The sequence below is a fragment of the Salvia hispanica genome, chromosome 2 (genome assembly GCF_023119035.1).
Source record: "Salvia hispanica cultivar TCC Black 2014 chromosome 2, UniMelb_Shisp_WGS_1.0, whole genome shotgun sequence".
NCBI classification, from domain to species: Eukaryota; Viridiplantae; Streptophyta; class Magnoliopsida; order Lamiales; family Lamiaceae; genus Salvia; species Salvia hispanica.
In genome coordinates, this window is record NC_062966.1 from 24884524 (window position 1) to 24903858 (window position 19335).

The window sequence follows — 19335 nt, forward strand, 5'->3', positions numbered from 1 at the left end:
GTAGGATACAAACAACAAGTGAGATGAGTCGGATGAAAAAGAAAAAAATAAAAATTAATAAAGTTTAAAATATTGTTTCGAATAGTAGAGAATATAGTAATTTTCATGAATTCCATTTACCAATATGTTTATGAATTATGATTTACATTTACGAATATGTTTCCCTTATAATATAAGATGTGGATTGAATCTGGATCACACTCATTCCCAAAAATCTCAATAATTTCATAAAAATAGTGGTTATTATCTAATGAAATAAAAGTATGGAATAAAAGAGAAAAATGGATTTAGCGAGTTGCAGGGAAGCAGAGGTACAACTCCCCACATATTAGCGCAGCTCAATATTTCTCGGTTCTCACTTCTCAGGCAAAGTTTCGGAATTGCTGCATCTTCTCCTTCTCCTTTTTCCTCTTCTTTGACTCGCTTCTCTCTCTCTCTCTTCTACGCTCACACCACCTTCTCTTTCCGCCATTGCATTCTCTCTCTGACTCTCTCCACCTCAACATTTATTTCTCATTTCCGTTGATTGTTTTCTCGCCTCCGCACATCCACGTCGCCGGCGCCACCGCTCGGCGGAGTTAGTTTTCCGAGTGCCGGAATTAGTCAATTGGAGAGAAGACTTATTTTGACTTCAGAGCTTCGGCGCTGAGGAGAAGAGCGGAAAAACCGAGGAGCGTTTTTTTAGGGGAAAAGTCCTCCAGATCTGCAGGAGAGAGAAGGCGAGGGTTTCGTGGTTGGATCTTTGTTTGTTAATTCGAAGGGGAAGGTAGGGGAGTCAGTTGGCGGTGTGGATGGTAGTGCGCGGCGGAGGAAGAGGTGGCGGAGTGGTGGCATGATAATGAGTGGAGTCGGATGGTGGTGGCGGTGGTGCTGGTGTGGAGGTGAGTGCTTCACATGGAATGGCAGATCTTGTTAGCTACAGTAATGCCGACCGTGACATCGAGCAGGTATACTTGCTCTTTGATTTGTCTATCTATCTCTGTATTTATGCTTTTGTTTTAGGAGGTGTGATTCTAATTCATGTTTTACTTTGTATTTTGGTGATCGGAGTTGGAATTTTCGTTAATTCGTTTGAGGAAAATGCTGTTTGATTGCCAGCTGATTGATAATTCACGTGCATATGTATGAGTGTAATTTTTCACGAGTTCGTACTGTTGTTGTGGAATTTAGAAGAGATGCATCTTCTTCTTGCTTCCAATTGTGCTTGCGTACATCCTGTCTTTAGCATTGTTGATCATTTAAAAGCACGTGGCCCCAAAGTTGTAACTATGATTTGTCCTTATGCGAGTGTGTAGTTCTGAGCATGGCTTTTCTTCATGATTGTGTCTCTTAACAAGATACATGGATATGTTTAACTCAGAGCATTTGGAGGTTTAATCTTGCTTTTATTTGCAGTCGATCTCATATTCCAGTAGGGATTTTGAGTCTTATCTATATTCTTGTGTTTGGTTCTGTGGTTGCTGAATGTCTGGCCATTCTCAAATCATGAAAATCTAACAAACCATTTACTGTGTGGCTAACTGAGCATAACTTGAATGCGTATTTGCTTTTCATATTATCTCTCATTTCCTGTCACTCTTTCCTCTATTATTATTTGATTCATGTTGGAGAAAAATGTGATCAGTCTCTGGATATAAACTTGGAAATGCTAGACATAGTGGTTGCCTGGTTGGGGAGTTAGGGAAATCTGCGGTAGGCTCATCACAGTATTTCCTCACTCAAAACTTCACCGTCAATTTCTTAACATCCACACTTCTCAATTCACACTTACTTTGACTGGTTGATTTTAATTTAGAGTATTTGTATAGTCAAGTACTATAACATGTTTAAATGCCAATATTTCTTTTGACAATTATTTTCACTTTTGTAGGCGTTGGTTGCTCTAAAGAAGGGAGCTCAACTACTTAAATATGGTCGTAAGGGAAAGCCTAAATGTTATCCGTTTAGACTCTCTAGTGTAAGACTAACATACCTTATGCTACTTTTTACTATCATATTGCTAGTTATGCTTTACTTATTTCATTCTGCAGTTGCAAGTGATGTATTATTCTTACTGCTATTGCTCTTATTTGCTCTTTAATATGGATTTGAGTGCAAAGAACTAGCTCTTGTGTAATTTCCTCTATTAATTATTCTAAGCTCACATATGTCTTGCCTCTTCCAATCTTCCTTTTAATAGTTTGCAGTTCTGATATTCAGGACTGATATGTTTAGGTATGTAAACCGTAGCATTTGTTATCACATATCGATACAATTATCATTTTGTTCAAGTAATATTTTTGAAGATCGACATTGTACGCGCATGTTTGACTATTATTTTTTGTTTTATTTTTGACTTGTTGTTTGAGGTTTGCTGCTATAGTGCTATCCTATTTTTTTTAGGGACATTGAAAATTCTTGAACTCTTCTCCATTCTTTGTATAGTTTTCAAGCTTAATTTTCCAAAATAACATTTCTCTGGAACATTACAAAATTACATTGAGCAAATTGGATATAAGTTGGAAGCTTAGCGCAATATGTTGATCTAATCTACACCTTTGGATCTAGCTTTACCTTCTTGCACATCTAAAGAAGTAGAACCGCCTTAATGCTTGGAATGGAGTGTGGGCCTATCTTGTTCACTTGAATACACACTTTAGCTCCTAGATTCAAGAGGAGTTTGGTAGAGGCATATAAAGAAAAAGATATTGGAGGCGAGCTTATCTGTAGCGAGGAAATACAATAACTGTGAATAACTCATATTGAAATAGGAATCAAATACCACAATGATCTGTTAAAATTCTCTCAAACATATGGCAACAGTGTAGTCTGGTAAAATTGACCTAGTATCGTTACATGGGTTAGAAAGCAATTGGTGTGGATAGATATTAGATGCAACATCCTGGATTCAAGAGCTAGTTGTATAGTTGTATATTTGAATGATGGTGTTGTACAATAATAAATTATTTGCCCCTTAGGTACTAAATCAAAGTGGTATGCAATCAACCATATATGAGAATTATAATATACTTTTTGTGACTTGTGTGTATCTAGCTCAGGTTGATTGAGTTTATTAATAACAACTAACGAGTCCAACTTGTAAAATTATCTTAACATCATATACTTCTGTCACGAGGCAATTCAAATAGACCATATTGAAATTCAGGAATGCATTAGTAGAGGGCCAGAAACCTTGCTGTTGTTTTAGAGCCCTGATTCCTTCCCTACAAGTAAATTTAGACAAATGGTCACGATTTTAGGATAATCCCCATTTTCTAAGAATGTCCACAATCACATTACCAAACTATTTATGTTTCAGATACCATATGATAAAAACACTTTACAAAGCGAACACTCCTTAGTGACATGTTTTTATGGATTGACTATTAGTTACTACTAGTTAGTGAGATAGTAAGTTAGTAACTACTATCAGATTATAAATATTAAAGGGAATTCACAATTTAAAACAAACTGATAATAAAACTAAAAGGAAAGGGTCTAAACTGAGACATCATATAATAGTTGCAGCTATTAAAACTCTACTTTAAGTGAGACCTTCTATAAAAAAATTATCAGAAATGTATCAAGCGAGTTAAAAATTGTTTCCCTCAGAGAGTGAAAGAACTTTCTGTTAAGTTTGCTTATATCATCGATGGTTGGTTGAACTCCTAATGGACTCTGTCGTGGCCTGTAATATGAAACAAAATCTCAAGTATGGAGTCTCCACATTACTGTCATCCTCTTTCTTATAGAATATTTGTGCAAAGTTCATCCAGTGTAAGTAGTGTGGTTGTTTAACTGTTGAAGCCCATCAGGATTCATAATATTTCAAATTATCAGTCGTATAGTAGAGAAGACTTCATATTTAACTGTTGTATTAGTTGTCGATATCATCAATGCTTTTCAACATTACTACCTTTTACAAGGTCGATTATCCTTGTGCTATTTACTTCCATTCTAATGGTTGTTAAATTTTTTGCAGGACGAAACAACTTTAAATTGGATTTCTAGTAGTGGTGATAGGAGTTTGAAGTTAGCTACAGTTTCAAGAATTATCCCTGGACAAAGAACTGTAAGATTTTGAGGACTTAATCACTCCATTGATTTCCTCTATTTTGTATTGATGTTTTGTTCCTTTATTATTGTGTTTTCTGTATATCTTGGTCCGTGGTCGTATTTTATCTAGAATTTGACTTTAGTGATTGGCATGAACTTGTTAACAGGCTGTTTTTCAGCGATATCTGTGCCCTGAAAAGGAGTACTTATCCTTTTCTCTTATATATAACAACGGGAAAAGATCTCTCGACCTGGTTAGTGATGAGCTAAAATTCCTTGGTTCTTTTTAAAGTTGTTTAATGGGGCTGTTTGCTCATAATTCTTTGTTGCATATTACTAGATCTGCAAGGATAAAGTTGAAGCAGAAAACTGGATAGCTGGGCTCAAAGCATTAATAACATCAGGACAAGCTGGACGCTCTAAAATTGATGGTTGGGGTGATGGAGGCCTGTATTTTGATGTGAGTTTTACAACCTGGTATCATCACTGTATCATCCTCCACCGAGGGTTATATGCTTAGTTTTAGTACCAGCTTTCTCCTGCAATAGCAGAGATAAGCTAGTTGTTTATGTGGAGTCGCCATTATCTCTTTCTATATGTTATGCAGGTCATTAGAGTGTTTTTTTCGTATTCTTTCTTTGAAGTATATTCTAGTTTTTGATTTAGTGATTTCTTCCTTCATCCAGCTTTTGGTGTCGGTATTGATTTATATTTTTTTTTCCTTGCCATTTGGGATGGTTACCTAATGGTCTATACATCTGTGACAAGCTTTTCCTAAAAAAGCAACTTTCTTAACTGGGAATTTTTGTCAACTTACTTAAAAGTATTTCATCCGAATGAAATTTGATTAGTCATAGATTAGTCATATGGTGGAATTTCGTAGCATGTATCTATCATAATCATCGACTATATGCTTCCAGGAAAACAGAGATTTAACGTCAAATAGTCCAAGTCACAGTTCTGTAAGTGCTACACGGGAAGTTAGCTCATCTGAGGTTTCCGTTAGTTCAAACATAATTGCTTCTCCTAAGAGCTACCGACCTGATAATTTGGTATATTCAGAAAGGTCACATGTAGCTTTGGATCAAACAAATATGCAAGTGAAAGGATCTGGTTCAGATGCTTTTCGGGTTAGTGTATCTAGTGCCCCCAGCACATCAAGTCATGGTTCTGGACCAGATGATTGTGATGCACTAGGGGATGTGTATATTTGGGGTGAAGTTATATGTGATAATGTTATCAGGGTTGGGCCAGAGAAGAATGCTAGTTCCATTGGTACCAGAGCAGATGTTCTCCTGCCTAGACCATTGGAATCAAACGTGGTGCTGGATGTGCATTATATAGCATGTGGGGTACGGCATGCTTCTCTAGTCACTAGGCAGGGTGAAGTCTTCAGCTGGGGTGAAGAATCTGGTGGGAGGCTTGGTCATGGAGTCGGAAAAGATGTCACCCAACCTCGTCTAGTGGAATCATTAACATTTTGCAGTGTTGATTTTGTCGCATGTGGTGAGTTTCACACATGCGCTGTTACTATGGCTGGTGAACTTTACACCTGGGGCGATGGTACGCACTATGCCGGGCTCTTGGGCCATGGTACTGATGTCAGCCATTGGATACCAAAGAGAATTGCTGGCCCTCTTGAGGGGCTTCAAATTGCAAGTGTGACATGTGGTCCATGGCATACTGCACTGATAACATCAACTGGACAGCTTTTTACTTTTGGAGATGGAACTTTTGGTGTTTTGGGTCATGGAAATAGAGAAAATGTTTCATACCCAAGAGAGGTAGAATCTCTAGCAGGTTTGAGGACAATTGCTGTTGCATGTGGAGTGTGGCATACGGCTGCAGTGGTTGAGGTGATTGTAACCCAGTCTAGTGCAAGTTTTTCATCTGGAAAATTGTTCACTTGGGGAGATGGTGACAAAAACCGCCTTGGACACGGTGATAAAGAACCAAGGCTGAAGCCTACCTGTGTACCTGCACTTATTGATTACAATTTTCACAAAATTTCCTGTGGGCACAGTTTGACTGTTGGCCTGACTACATCTGGGCGTGTTTTCACAATGGGAAGCACTGTATATGGTCAACTTGGAAATCCTCAGTCTGATGGAAAGCTACCTTGCTTGGTAGGAGACAAGCTTGCAGCTGAATCTGTTGAGGAAATCTCTTGCGGTGCATATCATGTGGCTGTGTTGACTTCCAAAAACGAGGTTTACACATGGGGTAAAGGAGCCAATGGGAGGTTGGGCCATGGTGATATGGAAGACAGGAAAGCACCCACTCTAGTTGAAGCTTTAAAGGATAGACATGTTAAATTTATTGCTTGTGGCTCAAATTATACAGCTGCCATATGTCTTCATAAATGGGTCTCTGGTGCTGAGCAGTCCCAGTGCTCTGCTTGTAGACAAGCTTTTGGCTTCACAAGAAAGAGACATAACTGCTACAACTGTGGATTAGTTCATTGCCATGCTTGTAGTTCTAGAAAAGCACTACGGGCTGCATTGTCACCCAATCCCAGCAAACCTTATCGTGTGTGTGATTCATGTTTTGTGAAGCTATCTAAGGTGGCAGAATCTGGAGCCAACAACCGGAGAAATTCCGGACCACGGCTTTCAGGTGAAAACAAGGATAGACTGGACAAGGCTGACCTTAGAATAGCCAAGTCCATGCCATCTAATTTTGATTTGATCAAACAATTGGACACAAAAGCAGCTAAACAAGGAAGAAAAGCTGATACGTTCACTTTAGGTCGCTCTTCTCAAGTATCTTTATTGCAGCTACGAGATGCTGTTATGTCTACCGATGTACGTCGAACTGTTCCTAAGCCAATTCTCACAACCTCGAGTGTTAGTTCAAGGTCTGTATCGCCTTTTTCGAGGAAACCTAGCCCTCCAAGGTCTGCAACACCAGTTCCTACAACATCAGGTTTATCTTTCTCCAAGAGCATCACTGATAGTCTGAAGAAGACAAATGAGCTTCTGAATCAGGAAGTGCATAAGTTACGGGGGCAGGTACATCACTAAATTCGGTCTCTGTCCTTTTTTGGTTCTCAGATATTGGGTTAATAAGCTATTTTGGGTTCCTAATTTTTGTTATCATGAACTTGATTCAGGTAGAAATCCTTAAAAACCGATGTGAATTGCAAGAATTAGAGCTTCAGCAATCAGCCAAAAAAGCTCAGGAAGCAACAGCATTAGCCGCTGACGAATCTGCGAAATGTAAAGCTGCAAAAGAAGTGATCAAGTCACTTACAGCTCAGGTTATGTTTGGTTTAAAAAAATTATTGGTATTTTTCATTAATCAGTAGCTTCTATGTTTATCTTACTTTACATCTATTTGTGCATTTCTGTATTCAAGTTATCAATGTTCGGCATTGCAAGACTTTGGGAAGGCATTGGTCTCGACTATCACATATGATAGTGTAATAAACTTTCAACGTACTTTGGCTTTTCTTAAAGGATATTATGAAAAGAGTCAAAACATGATATGTTTAACTAATGAACTGACTGTGCAACCTACGAGATTGGAGTTATGAGATTATATTTTGTCACATGGCTGGGTATTACATACCTGATTTCGTTCTTATGTTAATCTTTGAGTGAGCTTGTTGCTTCACTTTCTGCTGAATGCTAATTCATTGGTCAAGTTCTGTTTTGTTTTTGTCTGATGATTCGAAAGAGTTTTATACAGTGCCAAAAGATTCGTTGTTGATCTGAGCAATTTTTGATGTTCCAGCTTAAAGATATGGCTGAAAGGTTGCCGCCTGGGTCTTATGACCCTGAAAGTCTCAAACTAGTTTGCTTGCCAAATGGATCGGAATCAAATGGCGCACACTCTTCTGGTGCGAATGGAGAGAGAAACTCAAGATCAGAAGATATCAACAGCACATACTCAGCTTATCCACCTGAAACTGACTCAGGTGTGCGAAATGGAATGCAAGGTCCATCTCAATTGCTCCGAGATCCTATTGGAAGCAGTGAAAGTGTCTTAGATCCACAAGGACTTGAACATGGCTACTCAAATGGAACAAATGACCGTCTGGATACTCGGCTTCCTAATGGCGGGGGAGTTCTTCAGTCTTACAGGAGCAGCGTGTCTGACAGTCTTGATGGAAAAGAATCAACTACTAACCGCGACAGCGATGCTGGCTCGAAATCTAGAAACTCAGCAGTCCCAGGCAGCGCTAGCCAAATCGAAGCTGAATGGATTGAACAATACGAACTGGGTGTGTACATAACACTCGTAGCCCTTCGTGATGGAACCAGAGATCTCAAGCGTGTACGATTCAGGTATTTGCTGCCCTCTCGTCTTGTTCTAATCGATATCTCCCTTCTTCGGATCTGATATGGATTTGTTTGCGTATAAAGCCGGAGGAGATTTGGGGAACACCAAGCGGAGATGTGGTGGTCGGACAACCGAGAAAAGGTTTACGAGAAATACAATGTGAGAGGATCGGACAAGTCATCGGTTAGTGGGCAGGTGGCTCGTAGGTCGGAGGGAGGTCTTTCACCTTCTTCGCAGATGTAGGTAATAACAGAGGCTATTTAGAGGAAACAGACATCCGATTTTTGGCCCTTTCGCACATTCCTCGCCCTTTACTTTTATTCTTTGTTATTTATTTTGTATGTATTTAAATGTTTTGGTCGATTTCCTCTGCAAGGGAAAGGGCATCCACCTGTTTTTATGCTCATATTTTGTATATATCAAACCCTCAAGTTATTCTAATTTTGTTTTATTAGTATGATATTTTTAATTAGAAATTAGGATAAATAAATATATACCATTACAAATGATTATAAAATAAGAATGCAAATGTGAAATGAGATAGTGATAATGTTATGGATGTTCACTTATACTTGGAATGTGTAGACTTTGTTGTTTTAATAGTTTAACATGTTCACTATCCTCGTTTAGTGACTAATCTTTCTTTGATAGAATACGACGTGGGTCGATTAAATTCATTACATTAGATTTTGCACTATTTCGATCAACAATATTATAATTTATATAGATATATAGAATCTAATTTTTGGAGCCATTGTTGGGGAAGGCCACAGGCATGTATCTGTGTTATCTGTTTCCTAATTTTATTTATTTGTTCCATTACATTAGATGTCAATGCGATAACAACAAAGTGTACTTTTGTTAAATGATATGATCCACAATCCACTCAACCATTAACCAAAGATGATCATAATTCCCAAGTATGTTATACTCTCTCTGTCTCGCTAATATAACACATTTCTTAGCCGGCACGAGATTTTAGAAGTTATTGGTTAATGTATTAATTGGAGAGAGAAAGAGTGTGTGTAAGTATTAAAATAGAAAGAAAAAGAAAGATGAATTTTTAAATAGGAGTGAGGAAAAGTGGTTGGATGTATTAATTGGAGAGAAAAAATTACCAAATAAATGAAATATGTCATCTTAATTGGAACAAATTAAAAAGAAAAACGTGTCATGTTAAGTGGGACAAGGGAGTAGTATTTGATTTTGCCGAGTCATGTCTTATATAAGCACTTATACAAAACAAAGTCGTGACTATCTAACATTCTTAATAAGAAACATACTAAAAGACCTTGCTTTGAAGATAAACTAGAGATGCTTAAGAAAAGGAAACTAATCAATACAGTACTGTCTAGTGCCATAAAATGGCATACATGCCATGACGAAAATGAAATACTATTATTATGCAATTGAACGACTTCTTTCATATTTCTATATTAATAAATTTAAACACAAGCTAACAACAAATCCGTTGTAGTCTAGTTGGTTAGGATACTCGGCTCTCACCCGAGAGACCCGGGTTCAAGTCCCGGCAACGGAAACTTTTTAGAATTAATAAATTTTAATTAGCCCTCATTTAGTAATGGATTAACTAGTTAACATGCATCTAAATAATTTCAAGAATTGTTGTGCAGTAAATCCCCTAATATTAATAGTGTCCAATTGCTTCTTAGGAGTAGTTTTTTTTAAAAAATTAATTACTAGAATACCGCACTAAAAATTAAAATAATTTTAGAAAGATTTTACTCTTTTTAAGATTTTTTTATATATTAAAGTAGCAATGATATGATACGAGTAAGAAGCAATACTCATGTTGCAATTTTTATTATAAAAACTAGAATACTGCCCTAAAAATTAAAATATTTTATAAAGATGAAAACTAAAATATAGCACTAAAAATTAAAATATTTTTATAAAGATTTCTCGTTTTAAAACTTTTTATCTATAAAAGAACCATTGATATGAGTAACAAGCACATAAACTCGGGTCATAGTTTTTATCAGATGGGACATTTTTGTAGTAGGCAAATTTTCTCAAACTATCATCTTGGTCCGTAATATTTGAAAATTATCTTTTGAGAATTAACTTCAACTTAATATCATTTGAGCTATTTTCCTTTATTTTTTTGGACAAAAATACCCTCATGAATATGAAAGGTAATTTAGTATATTTACTTTCTCTTGTCCATTAAAATATTTAATTTCTTTCAAGAACAAGTTTAAAGGGATTTGCTATTTCTAGGACTCCACTTAGACAGCCAAGCAGGTGCATACAAATGTTTAACACCAAAGGAAACACACCCAATAGATTCACAAGAGTTTAAATGGGTTAAACTGAAAGCCTATCTAACACCAGAACCCTAGCAAGACGATTTTTCAGCTTGCAATCACTCGTTCCCGAGAGTGCATGGGTACTCTTTAATTAAGATTTTATTTGTTTTTATAAAAATTTTTGATAGTCTTCTATTTTAAAATTGAAAAAAATAATACTCCATCACTTTTGTACTTTTATATAATGAATCATGGTAGGTTAAGTAAATGGATGAGTCGGATCCGGATTTGGTTAAGACCGTGGAATATATTTGAGCCGGGTCGGTTTAGATCCATACCGACCCAGATGGCACCCGTGGCAGGCGCGCTCCTATTTATCAAAGGCCTTCAATTAATTGTATCAAAATACACGCATGTCTCATACATGGTGTGTCTAATTTCTAAATATATACACTTGTAATCTATACAACCAAGAGTATCTCATGGTATTACATCGACAAAATTCCACCTAAAATAAATATACTTATAAATGTGATCAAGCATAGGAGTCCACATATGTAAAGAGCATCGCACGCTTTGATTAATTAATTTAAGCGTGTTAATGTCCAAACCAATGAAGCATGTGCGATAATTAATAATGGTTTAATTTGATGACGATTTTCTACGTATAGTTGACACTTTCATCTACCTCATACAATTATTGAAACCAATCCCCATATATATTATTTTACACAATTAATCAATTACTCTGTATTTGATTTTTTATTTTTGTAAGATGTATAATTAGGGGAACAAAATGGACCACGGGTTCTGATATAAATTACAAGTAATTAATTCAAAAGTAACGCACCGGCAGCAAAACTAAGTTCGACATATTATAATTTTATTTGTTAATCTTATAACTGTCTTTATTTTACGTTATTATAATATTCTTGAGAGCATAATTTTATGATACTAATTAATAGTGCACTTTTTATAGGTTGACCGAATTAGGACTTATTAACAAAATTAGATAGAATATGGTTTAATCACTTAATGTGTTTAGCCATCAATATCAGTTGATTAGTTTCAGAAAAAATAATAGGAAACTCTTAATTGACCTTCACATAAACAAATTCAAATGGGAAAACTTGAAGATTTCAACCAACGAGCGTTGACTTAAAAGCTAGACACAGACAACTAAGTTGATAGTAGTTTGAGGATTTGGTAAGAATGTTTGAAATTATAGAGATGGATGGCATGTGACTTGGAAGGACGAACACCTTTTCATTTTATTTTAGGGTGTTGTATCTTTACATTCATCTCATGGTGATCTTTTGATTCAAATTTACAAATATTGTACTAATATATTGTGTACTCATCTTTATTCTTCACTTAATAGGCTTGTCAAATTTTTTGGTCAAATAAAGTTAATGTTTATTTCGAAAGTTGATTTTACAATATTATCATTCTTTTCTATGCTTTGTAAATTTTAATTAAACAAATAAAATGATTCCCTACATCAGTTGCTATATAAACATTAGTTTGATATTGTCCGTTTTGGATCAAACCTGCATAGATTTTTGGGTCACTTCCTAAGGCCTCAAACCAATTGAAATTGGACAGGAATTATATACATCTTCCAACTTCCCTCTCTCATCCGATGTGGGACGGGTTTGTAACCCAACAAACCTCCCCTCAAACCGAGGCCCGACTCTAACCTGAGTCTTTCAACTTCCCTCTCTCATCCGATGTGGGACGGGTTTGTAACTCAACAAACCTTCCCTCAAACCGAGGCCCGACTCTAACCCGAGTCTTTCAAGACCCGACCCTTACCGGGGAATATTGCGGACAATATCAAACTAATGTTGCAGTCGATTGTCCTAACAAGTGGTATCAGAGCCCATGTGGCTTTGGGTTAAGCCCGCACGGATTTATTTTTGGGTCACTCCCAAAAGGCCTCAAACTAATTGGGGTTGGACAGAAATTATATGCACCTTCTAACTTCCCTATCTCATCCGATGTGGGACGAGTTTGTAACCCAACATATATCAAGATTCAAGAGTACTCACTACTCATGCTACAATCTTCCTAGCTACATGATGACGTTGTTTTGCAACTTTGGACGATAATATTGCTCGGTTTGATATAATTGTCGATTATCAATAGTACACTCTCTGTCCCATAATAGTTTAATCGTAAATATTTCTTTTGGGACTATATATCACACTATAGCTGGTAACTTAATTTTTTTTTGCAAAAACAACACATCTCATCTCTTTTACTTTTGTGTCTCTTATTTTTTTCCTCTCTTACGTTATTCTCTTTCATACTTTATTCTATCTCAACCTAACTTACTTATCACAATTTTCATAAATTCTATGTCAAAAGAAAGTCTTTATTATAGAGGAATGGATGGAGTACTATTTTTCGTTTTATCGTGAATTTTAGTTCTTGATGCTTATATTGCTTATCAATGCTGCGAATTTTAGTCATAATGTGACCATAGATTGAATTTATCATTTTCCATATATTCAATCAATGTGATTTTATTTGTGAAATGAAGAGACTATTGCTAAATAGTAGTACAAAACTACAACTAAAGTTTATTAGAGTTTTTGATGCTTTTGTGGGTGATATTTCATCGTTTGGATTTTCATTTAATATTGCTTTGAAATAATTAGAAAATATCAAGAAGTCCTAACTTGTAAATTTTTTAAGTTGTGGTAGAAAAGATAAGGATAGAATGATGAATAGGAGAAATAATTGGTATTTCAAAACGACAAACAAGTTTAGTACACAGTTGCGGAGACGTTTTCTCAATTGCTTTAAATTGCTACGTCTCTACTTTTGTCAATTCTTTCCAACATTTCAAAAAAAAAAAGTTAAAGAGCCAAATTATTAATGTTAGTTACAAATTCCTTTCAGAAATTATTTGTTACATATTCATTCCCTATTTAAATTGTCACATTTTTCTAAAGTCTCATTACACAGTTTAAAACAATAATTGATTCGCGGAATGCAATATTGATATTAGTCTTCCCGCGTTTTTCTCAATTATCAAACTTTTATTTTTAATAATTGGCTGCCAGAAAACTTTTAAACCTCAATATTAGTAATCAAATATTTTCATGAGATATTTCAGGAACTTTTTACTTTTTCGTAGTCAACCTTTCTTAATAAAATTTCTCAAGATTTCACATTTAAAGTATATTTGACTCATAAAATGGTAAAATAGAAAAATTGGTCATTTTACTAATTTTTACCACAACAAATACATTTTTCAATTCCACAAGCAATGAATGCAATTTAATAGTACTACTAAAATGTACCTTAAAATTCAATAATAACGAATCTTGTGTGAAAGCAACAGACTCTAACACAGAAATATATGAAGATCAACATTTAATGGCTTTGTATGATTATCACCAGAAATTCTCAAATCAAGAAAATCTCATAGCTAGAGATATAGTTACATCTTCATGCAATAATGTAGCTATGTAGGAGTAATCAAAACATGCAACAATCAAAATCAACATATACTATAAATTTTCTTCTCCTAAAAAAACAGAAAAGAATTCTATTACAATCAGTATAGGTCTCACAACTTTGGCCTGAAATTGATAGATCAAAAATCTAAGAAAAAAAAAATTGACTCCTAAAATTATCATCTCTCATAAAAATTATATACATATACCTCCAAGACTTCACGGAAGGCCGCCTTCGCCTTCCAAGCCGATGCTATTGTGCCTTTTGGATGGGGTGGAAGGCGGTATAGGCACGCCTTTTGGTAGAAAACCATAGAAGGTGCTCTCCGGTGAGGAACGCCGTTGGGGCCTCACTTTGAGAAATTGTGTGTGCCTTGCTCCATTTGCATCATCAATACTAAACAAGATGCATAACACTAGTATGATTATTGGTATTGCTTGGTGCTTCCTTTTCCCCATCTTCACAACAAGAAAATCTTAGGATTGGAGAGAGTGGGATGGATAGAGAGAGAGAGAGAGAGAGGGAAAGGTTTGAAAAGGGAGGTGATGTGTGCAGTTGAAATACTAGTGTAATGTGGTGTTAGTTGGAGGAGGGGGTTTTTCTAGTTGATGTTTGAAATAAATAGAGTTGTTCCATTTATTCACTAAAAGACATGAGGGTAACTTGTGTCTGAAGAATATGTGGGCATGGAAGAACACAAGGGAGAGGTGTAGGCATGGGGCTTTGACTCCTTATCTTTTTGCACTAACTTTGGAGATTTAACACCCTAGTTAATTAACCCTCTTTTAAGTTTTAACTCATATATATTGTAATACTCCATAATTCAACATCCCACATCAATTCTGTAATATAATATATGTAGAATAAATAGACTAAATGAATTCTATCTGATCTGAAGCCTAATGGCTCGAAATAGTGGCGTATAGCCTAAAATCTGACTAGGGGCTCAAGATTCAGAGTGGTAGCCCCTGACCCGGTGGCATGGGAAAGGAGCTAGCTAGCCAAGATGGGCTAGAGTAAGTAATGAAATTAAGGTATCCATAAAGAATAGTATAAGGAAGAGGAAAGTGAGGATTTGGATGTTTGAACGGGTCTTAGGGAAAAGTTAATTGGGTGAAATTAAATATGGTAACATGGAAAATGGAACAAGATTGCATACATACATGAGGAAAAAGAGGCGCAGTGTTGCATGGTTAGGTGGCCATGTGGGCCCCATTTGGCCGACTACTAGTTGCTCTGACAAGGCAAATTGTCAGATATGCCCTTTGAATATTTACAATTATGCTATTTTCTTCTTCTACAAGTTCAAGAAATGTATCTACTTCAATATTGCATTTATGATGAACGACCTTTTCTATTTGGGAAACAATTTGCTAAAATTGTCGGCTAAATTTATTTTTTATTTTTCTTTGCTTTATCTCTAGCTTAAGGTGGGTGGGTGTCAGTGTTGCCGGCGGTTCATATTTAATCAACATTTTTGGGTTGGTTTTCCATAGCTTTGGTTCAAAATTAATGACTTTCTAATTTTTTTTTATATTTTGTGTTTATAAATAAACATAATATGATATTAAAATAGAATATAGAACAATAAGTAATTATTAACAAGTGAAAGAGAGAATATTTGTATTTAAATTTATTTAAAAATGAAATATTTACAAATTAATACTCCTTTCGTCCACGAAAAATAGGACACATTGTGAATGACCTGTGTTTTAATGTAGAATTGGTAAAGTAAGAGAGAAAAGAAAAAAGTAAGAGAAAAATAGTGTTAGTGGAATGCGAGATCCATATTATTAAGAGAGAAGAGAAAAAAGTAAGAGATGAGTAGTGTTAGTGAAATGTGGAGTTCATATTATTAGTAAGAGAAAAGATAAAAAAGTAAGAGATGAGTGATGTTATTAGAATGTGAGGTCCATATTATTGGTAAGAGAGAAGGGGGAAAATGTGCTCTATTAGACAACTTCTCTCTTACTTTTTAGAGAGAATGGGAAAAATAGAACACTTTTAAAAAAAATTAAAAGTTTTCAACAACTTTTTTCTTATTTTTTTTCCACTCTTTTACTATAAATGAGAATATGGTGACATAATATTAATTAAAAATTTTCAAGCCCTTCCATTCCATGTGATGCACCGATTACGTAGATTTATTATCTTAAACCCCACTAATTTATTGACATTTCACAAAAGAAACACAAACCACTTCTCTTAAATAAGGTTGGCTTGACACAATCTCATTAAAATGAATTAGTGACCTCCAATTTAGATGTGACATTTCAATCACGGAAATATTTATTTTGTCTGAAAGGTCAATCAAGAAAATATTATGTGTGAATTATCAAGGATATAAGCATTCATATATGAGATAATCATAGGTGACATAAGACAGACACTATTAGACAATCGACCCACTCAAAAATTTTACTACATAAATAAGAAAAAAAAGTTTTTACATTACTAAGCATTTATAAATAAATGGCTATTCTTTGTATGAATGAGGAAATCAGTGATCGCAATATGAAATACTTTTTAGATGATGAGCGAAATAATATGCCGTTATTTAAAAGGCGTGATGAGATTCGCACTTAAAATCTCATCTTATAATTACTCAATCCACGTCTACATCATCTTAATATATGAGCAATTTATAATTTGACTTTAATGATATAGTAATTTTTTTATGGCACTTTCACACTGAATACTTCTTAATGTGGTTCAACACTAACAATACTATAAAAGTCACAATTTGTTTAACAATAGCAATAGTGGCAACTTTAAATTTATTTAAAAGGTAAAATATGCTAGATTTATCTATTAAAAAAAAAAAAAGCTTTGCGTGGGAATGCTTGCCTAGTTTTATTGTTCTTTAAAATATATTGCTATTGATATCATTTTGTACCCACAATATAATCGCCTCACAATCTATGCATGTGATTTTTATTTTTTTTTCACATATAAGACATTTTTTAATTAAGTTAAATCAAATAAAGAAGATTTTTGTTTAAGGATATTATCTAGTATCAAATGCGGAGTTAGGAAATAGAAATTCATAGCACGCCAATTTTCAATATGGAATTGAGCTACAAATGTGACATGATCACTCTAAAAGAAGTACTACCACTACTACTTATTTTTATCTTTACAATAAAGAAAATATTTGAATCTTTTCATCTAAACAAAAGAAAATATATCTATATGTAAAAACAAGTTACGAGAGACCTACTCAACTACTATCTTTTATAATGGAAGAATTATCGACGATAAGGACTCAAAAAAGTGACTACTTTCGTTTTTTCAAAGTGCTACTTTTCACATAAAAGAAAGCATGCCATCTTTGGCATTTCTCTGAATTATGGACACAAAATTGAAGCCATTTTTTAAGCTTTATGAGATTAAGATAAATGTGGACAAAATTCTAAAACATAAGAGACAACAGAGAGAGAAACAATAGGAGTAATAAAATGGTGTATATAAATACCAATAGAAAAACAATAATTTTTTGCATCGATTGTTCACTGTATTTTCTACTTTTGAATATTAATTGTGCTGTTTTACGTCGTTGAATGGACTCTTTTGCAGACAATTATAAATATACCAATAATTTATAGTTTAGTATTTTCGTAACTTTTTTAGGTACATTATAATCTAAATTAGTATTTTTTTTTTAATTTTCGTTTTTTGAGATTGCTTCTTTCAAGAATATTGAAATATCCTATCTAGTGGAAGACAAATATGTGTATATTTAATTATTTATTGAGTTTATATGTATATTTTGAAGTTAAATCAGCTTATTAGGAATTTAAATGTTATTGAGTCCATTGACTTTAATTTCTGAGTCTCAAACTAAATATTTTTAGCAATAGTGTCGAAGAGGTCCGTTATTTGATCTAAACGCTATTTCACATTTATCAAACACTCCCCAAAATATAAATTTTGTCAATTAATGGTAATAGAGTTAATATATATGGACCACAAATATTGATCTCTCTTCAAAAGAGGTCGAAATTCATTTACCCATTCCAAATAAAAGAAAACAAGAAAATAATAGTAATGCTAAAGGTTGATTTTGGATATATATTGGGCCTGGGCCACAGGATACCAAATACTTGGGCTGAACGTCACTTTCCATTAATCAGCTCAGCTTTGAAATTATTGCACTATATGACGTATTATTTTGAGGGGAAAATAATTTTATTAAAATGTTTGGATTATCAAAAACAAGTTCATAATTAAGACTGAATTGGATTGCGATAACTAATGATTAATTTTGTGAAGGAGAAAGCCAAGACTCATAAGTCAAGGGCTCAAGGCTAGTCCTTTGCAGTATTATTCTGAGATTAAATATCTTATCGATCATTCATAAATGTTAGTGTAATAAAGAGTCTTTATGACAATAATTTATAAAACTCAATTCTGTCTAAATCCACCAAGAAAACTAGCGTGCGTGTGGCAAAATTCATTACATGGTTATGACATTAATTGGAAATGTTTATGACAACAATTATAGCAATTAAATATATGCTATTTAAATATTTCTCCGTCCGTGAAAGTATGAATAAATTCTTTATTAGTATATTTTTTTTAAAAAGTATGAACTATTTAATTGTGGATTACAAATACAGTATTACCTTTATACATGATTTTATTTACAAATTGTACCATTACACTACACTATTAGATATTAGACCATCTCCAATGATAAACTAAAACCTAAAATGAGATAGGTATTTAGCTCTAATAGTACTAAAAATCAATCCTATTTTTGGTTTTTGAGAAAAAAAATACCTATCTTTAGGTTTACACTAAACCAATACCTAAAAATTTTTTAAATTTTGTGAGTAAAAAAAGCATAATATAGAGATATTCTTTTAAGTTTGAGTTTAGTGCAAATGGTCGGAGTAAAATCAATATTTAATGTGAGATTTATACTAAAATGGATTTGAGTTTAGTGGAATGGTAGAGAGAGAGAGAGAGAGAGAGAGAGAGACCAATGGTCATACTTTTCGGTTGCAGAAGGAGTACATGTTTTAACTTGACACGAGTTTAGGAAATTAGTTGAATTTCTAAATAAATAAAAAGTAAGCGAAGTATTAATTTTATAGTAAAATGCGAGTGTAATAAATTGGTAGAGTATGATGTGTACTTACTAAAGACTAAGTCCTATTATAAAAAAATGTGGTTTTAATTATTGGACAACCCAAAATAGCAAAATGTGTCAAGTTTTGGCAGACCGAAGACAAGTATTAACTATAAACTTAGAAGTCGTTCGATTGCTATAACT

General features: G+C 34.3%; 1 protein-coding gene and 1 non-coding gene across 2 annotated transcripts; both read left to right on the top strand.

Annotated features, from left to right (window-relative positions):
• Nucleotides 1–350: 350 nt before the first annotated feature.
• On the top strand, nucleotides 351–8760 carry LOC125205407 (PH, RCC1 and FYVE domains-containing protein 1-like). Its single transcript, XM_048104315.1, has 9 exons — nucleotides 351–947; nucleotides 1871–1957; nucleotides 3962–4051; nucleotides 4203–4289; nucleotides 4376–4495; nucleotides 4956–7046; nucleotides 7148–7294; nucleotides 7771–8324; nucleotides 8403–8760. Exons 1-9 carry the CDS (start codon nucleotides 900–902, stop codon nucleotides 8560–8562), a joined length of 3384 nt encoding a protein of 1127 aa, XP_047960272.1. The 5' UTR covers nucleotides 351–899; the 3' UTR covers nucleotides 8563–8760.
• A 1026-nt stretch (nucleotides 8761–9786) lies between these two features.
• On the top strand, nucleotides 9787–9859 carry TRNAE-CUC. The gene has a single exon. It is a non-coding gene; the product is annotated as a tRNA-Glu (tRNA).
• The last annotated feature ends 9476 nt before the right edge of the window (nucleotides 9860–19335 follow it).

Coding starts and splice junctions, on each gene's coding strand:
- LOC125205407 (XM_048104315.1), top strand. CDS start 900: ATGGCAGATCTTGTTAGCTACAGTAATGCCGACCGTGACATCGAGCAG. Junction 7,295..7,770: donor TCAAGTCACTTACAGCTCAG/GTTATGTTTGGT, acceptor TTGATGTTCCAG/CTTAAAGATATGGCTGAAAG. Junction 8,325..8,402: donor CTCAAGCGTGTACGATTCAG/GTATTTGCTGCC, acceptor TTGCGTATAAAG/CCGGAGGAGATTTGGGGAAC.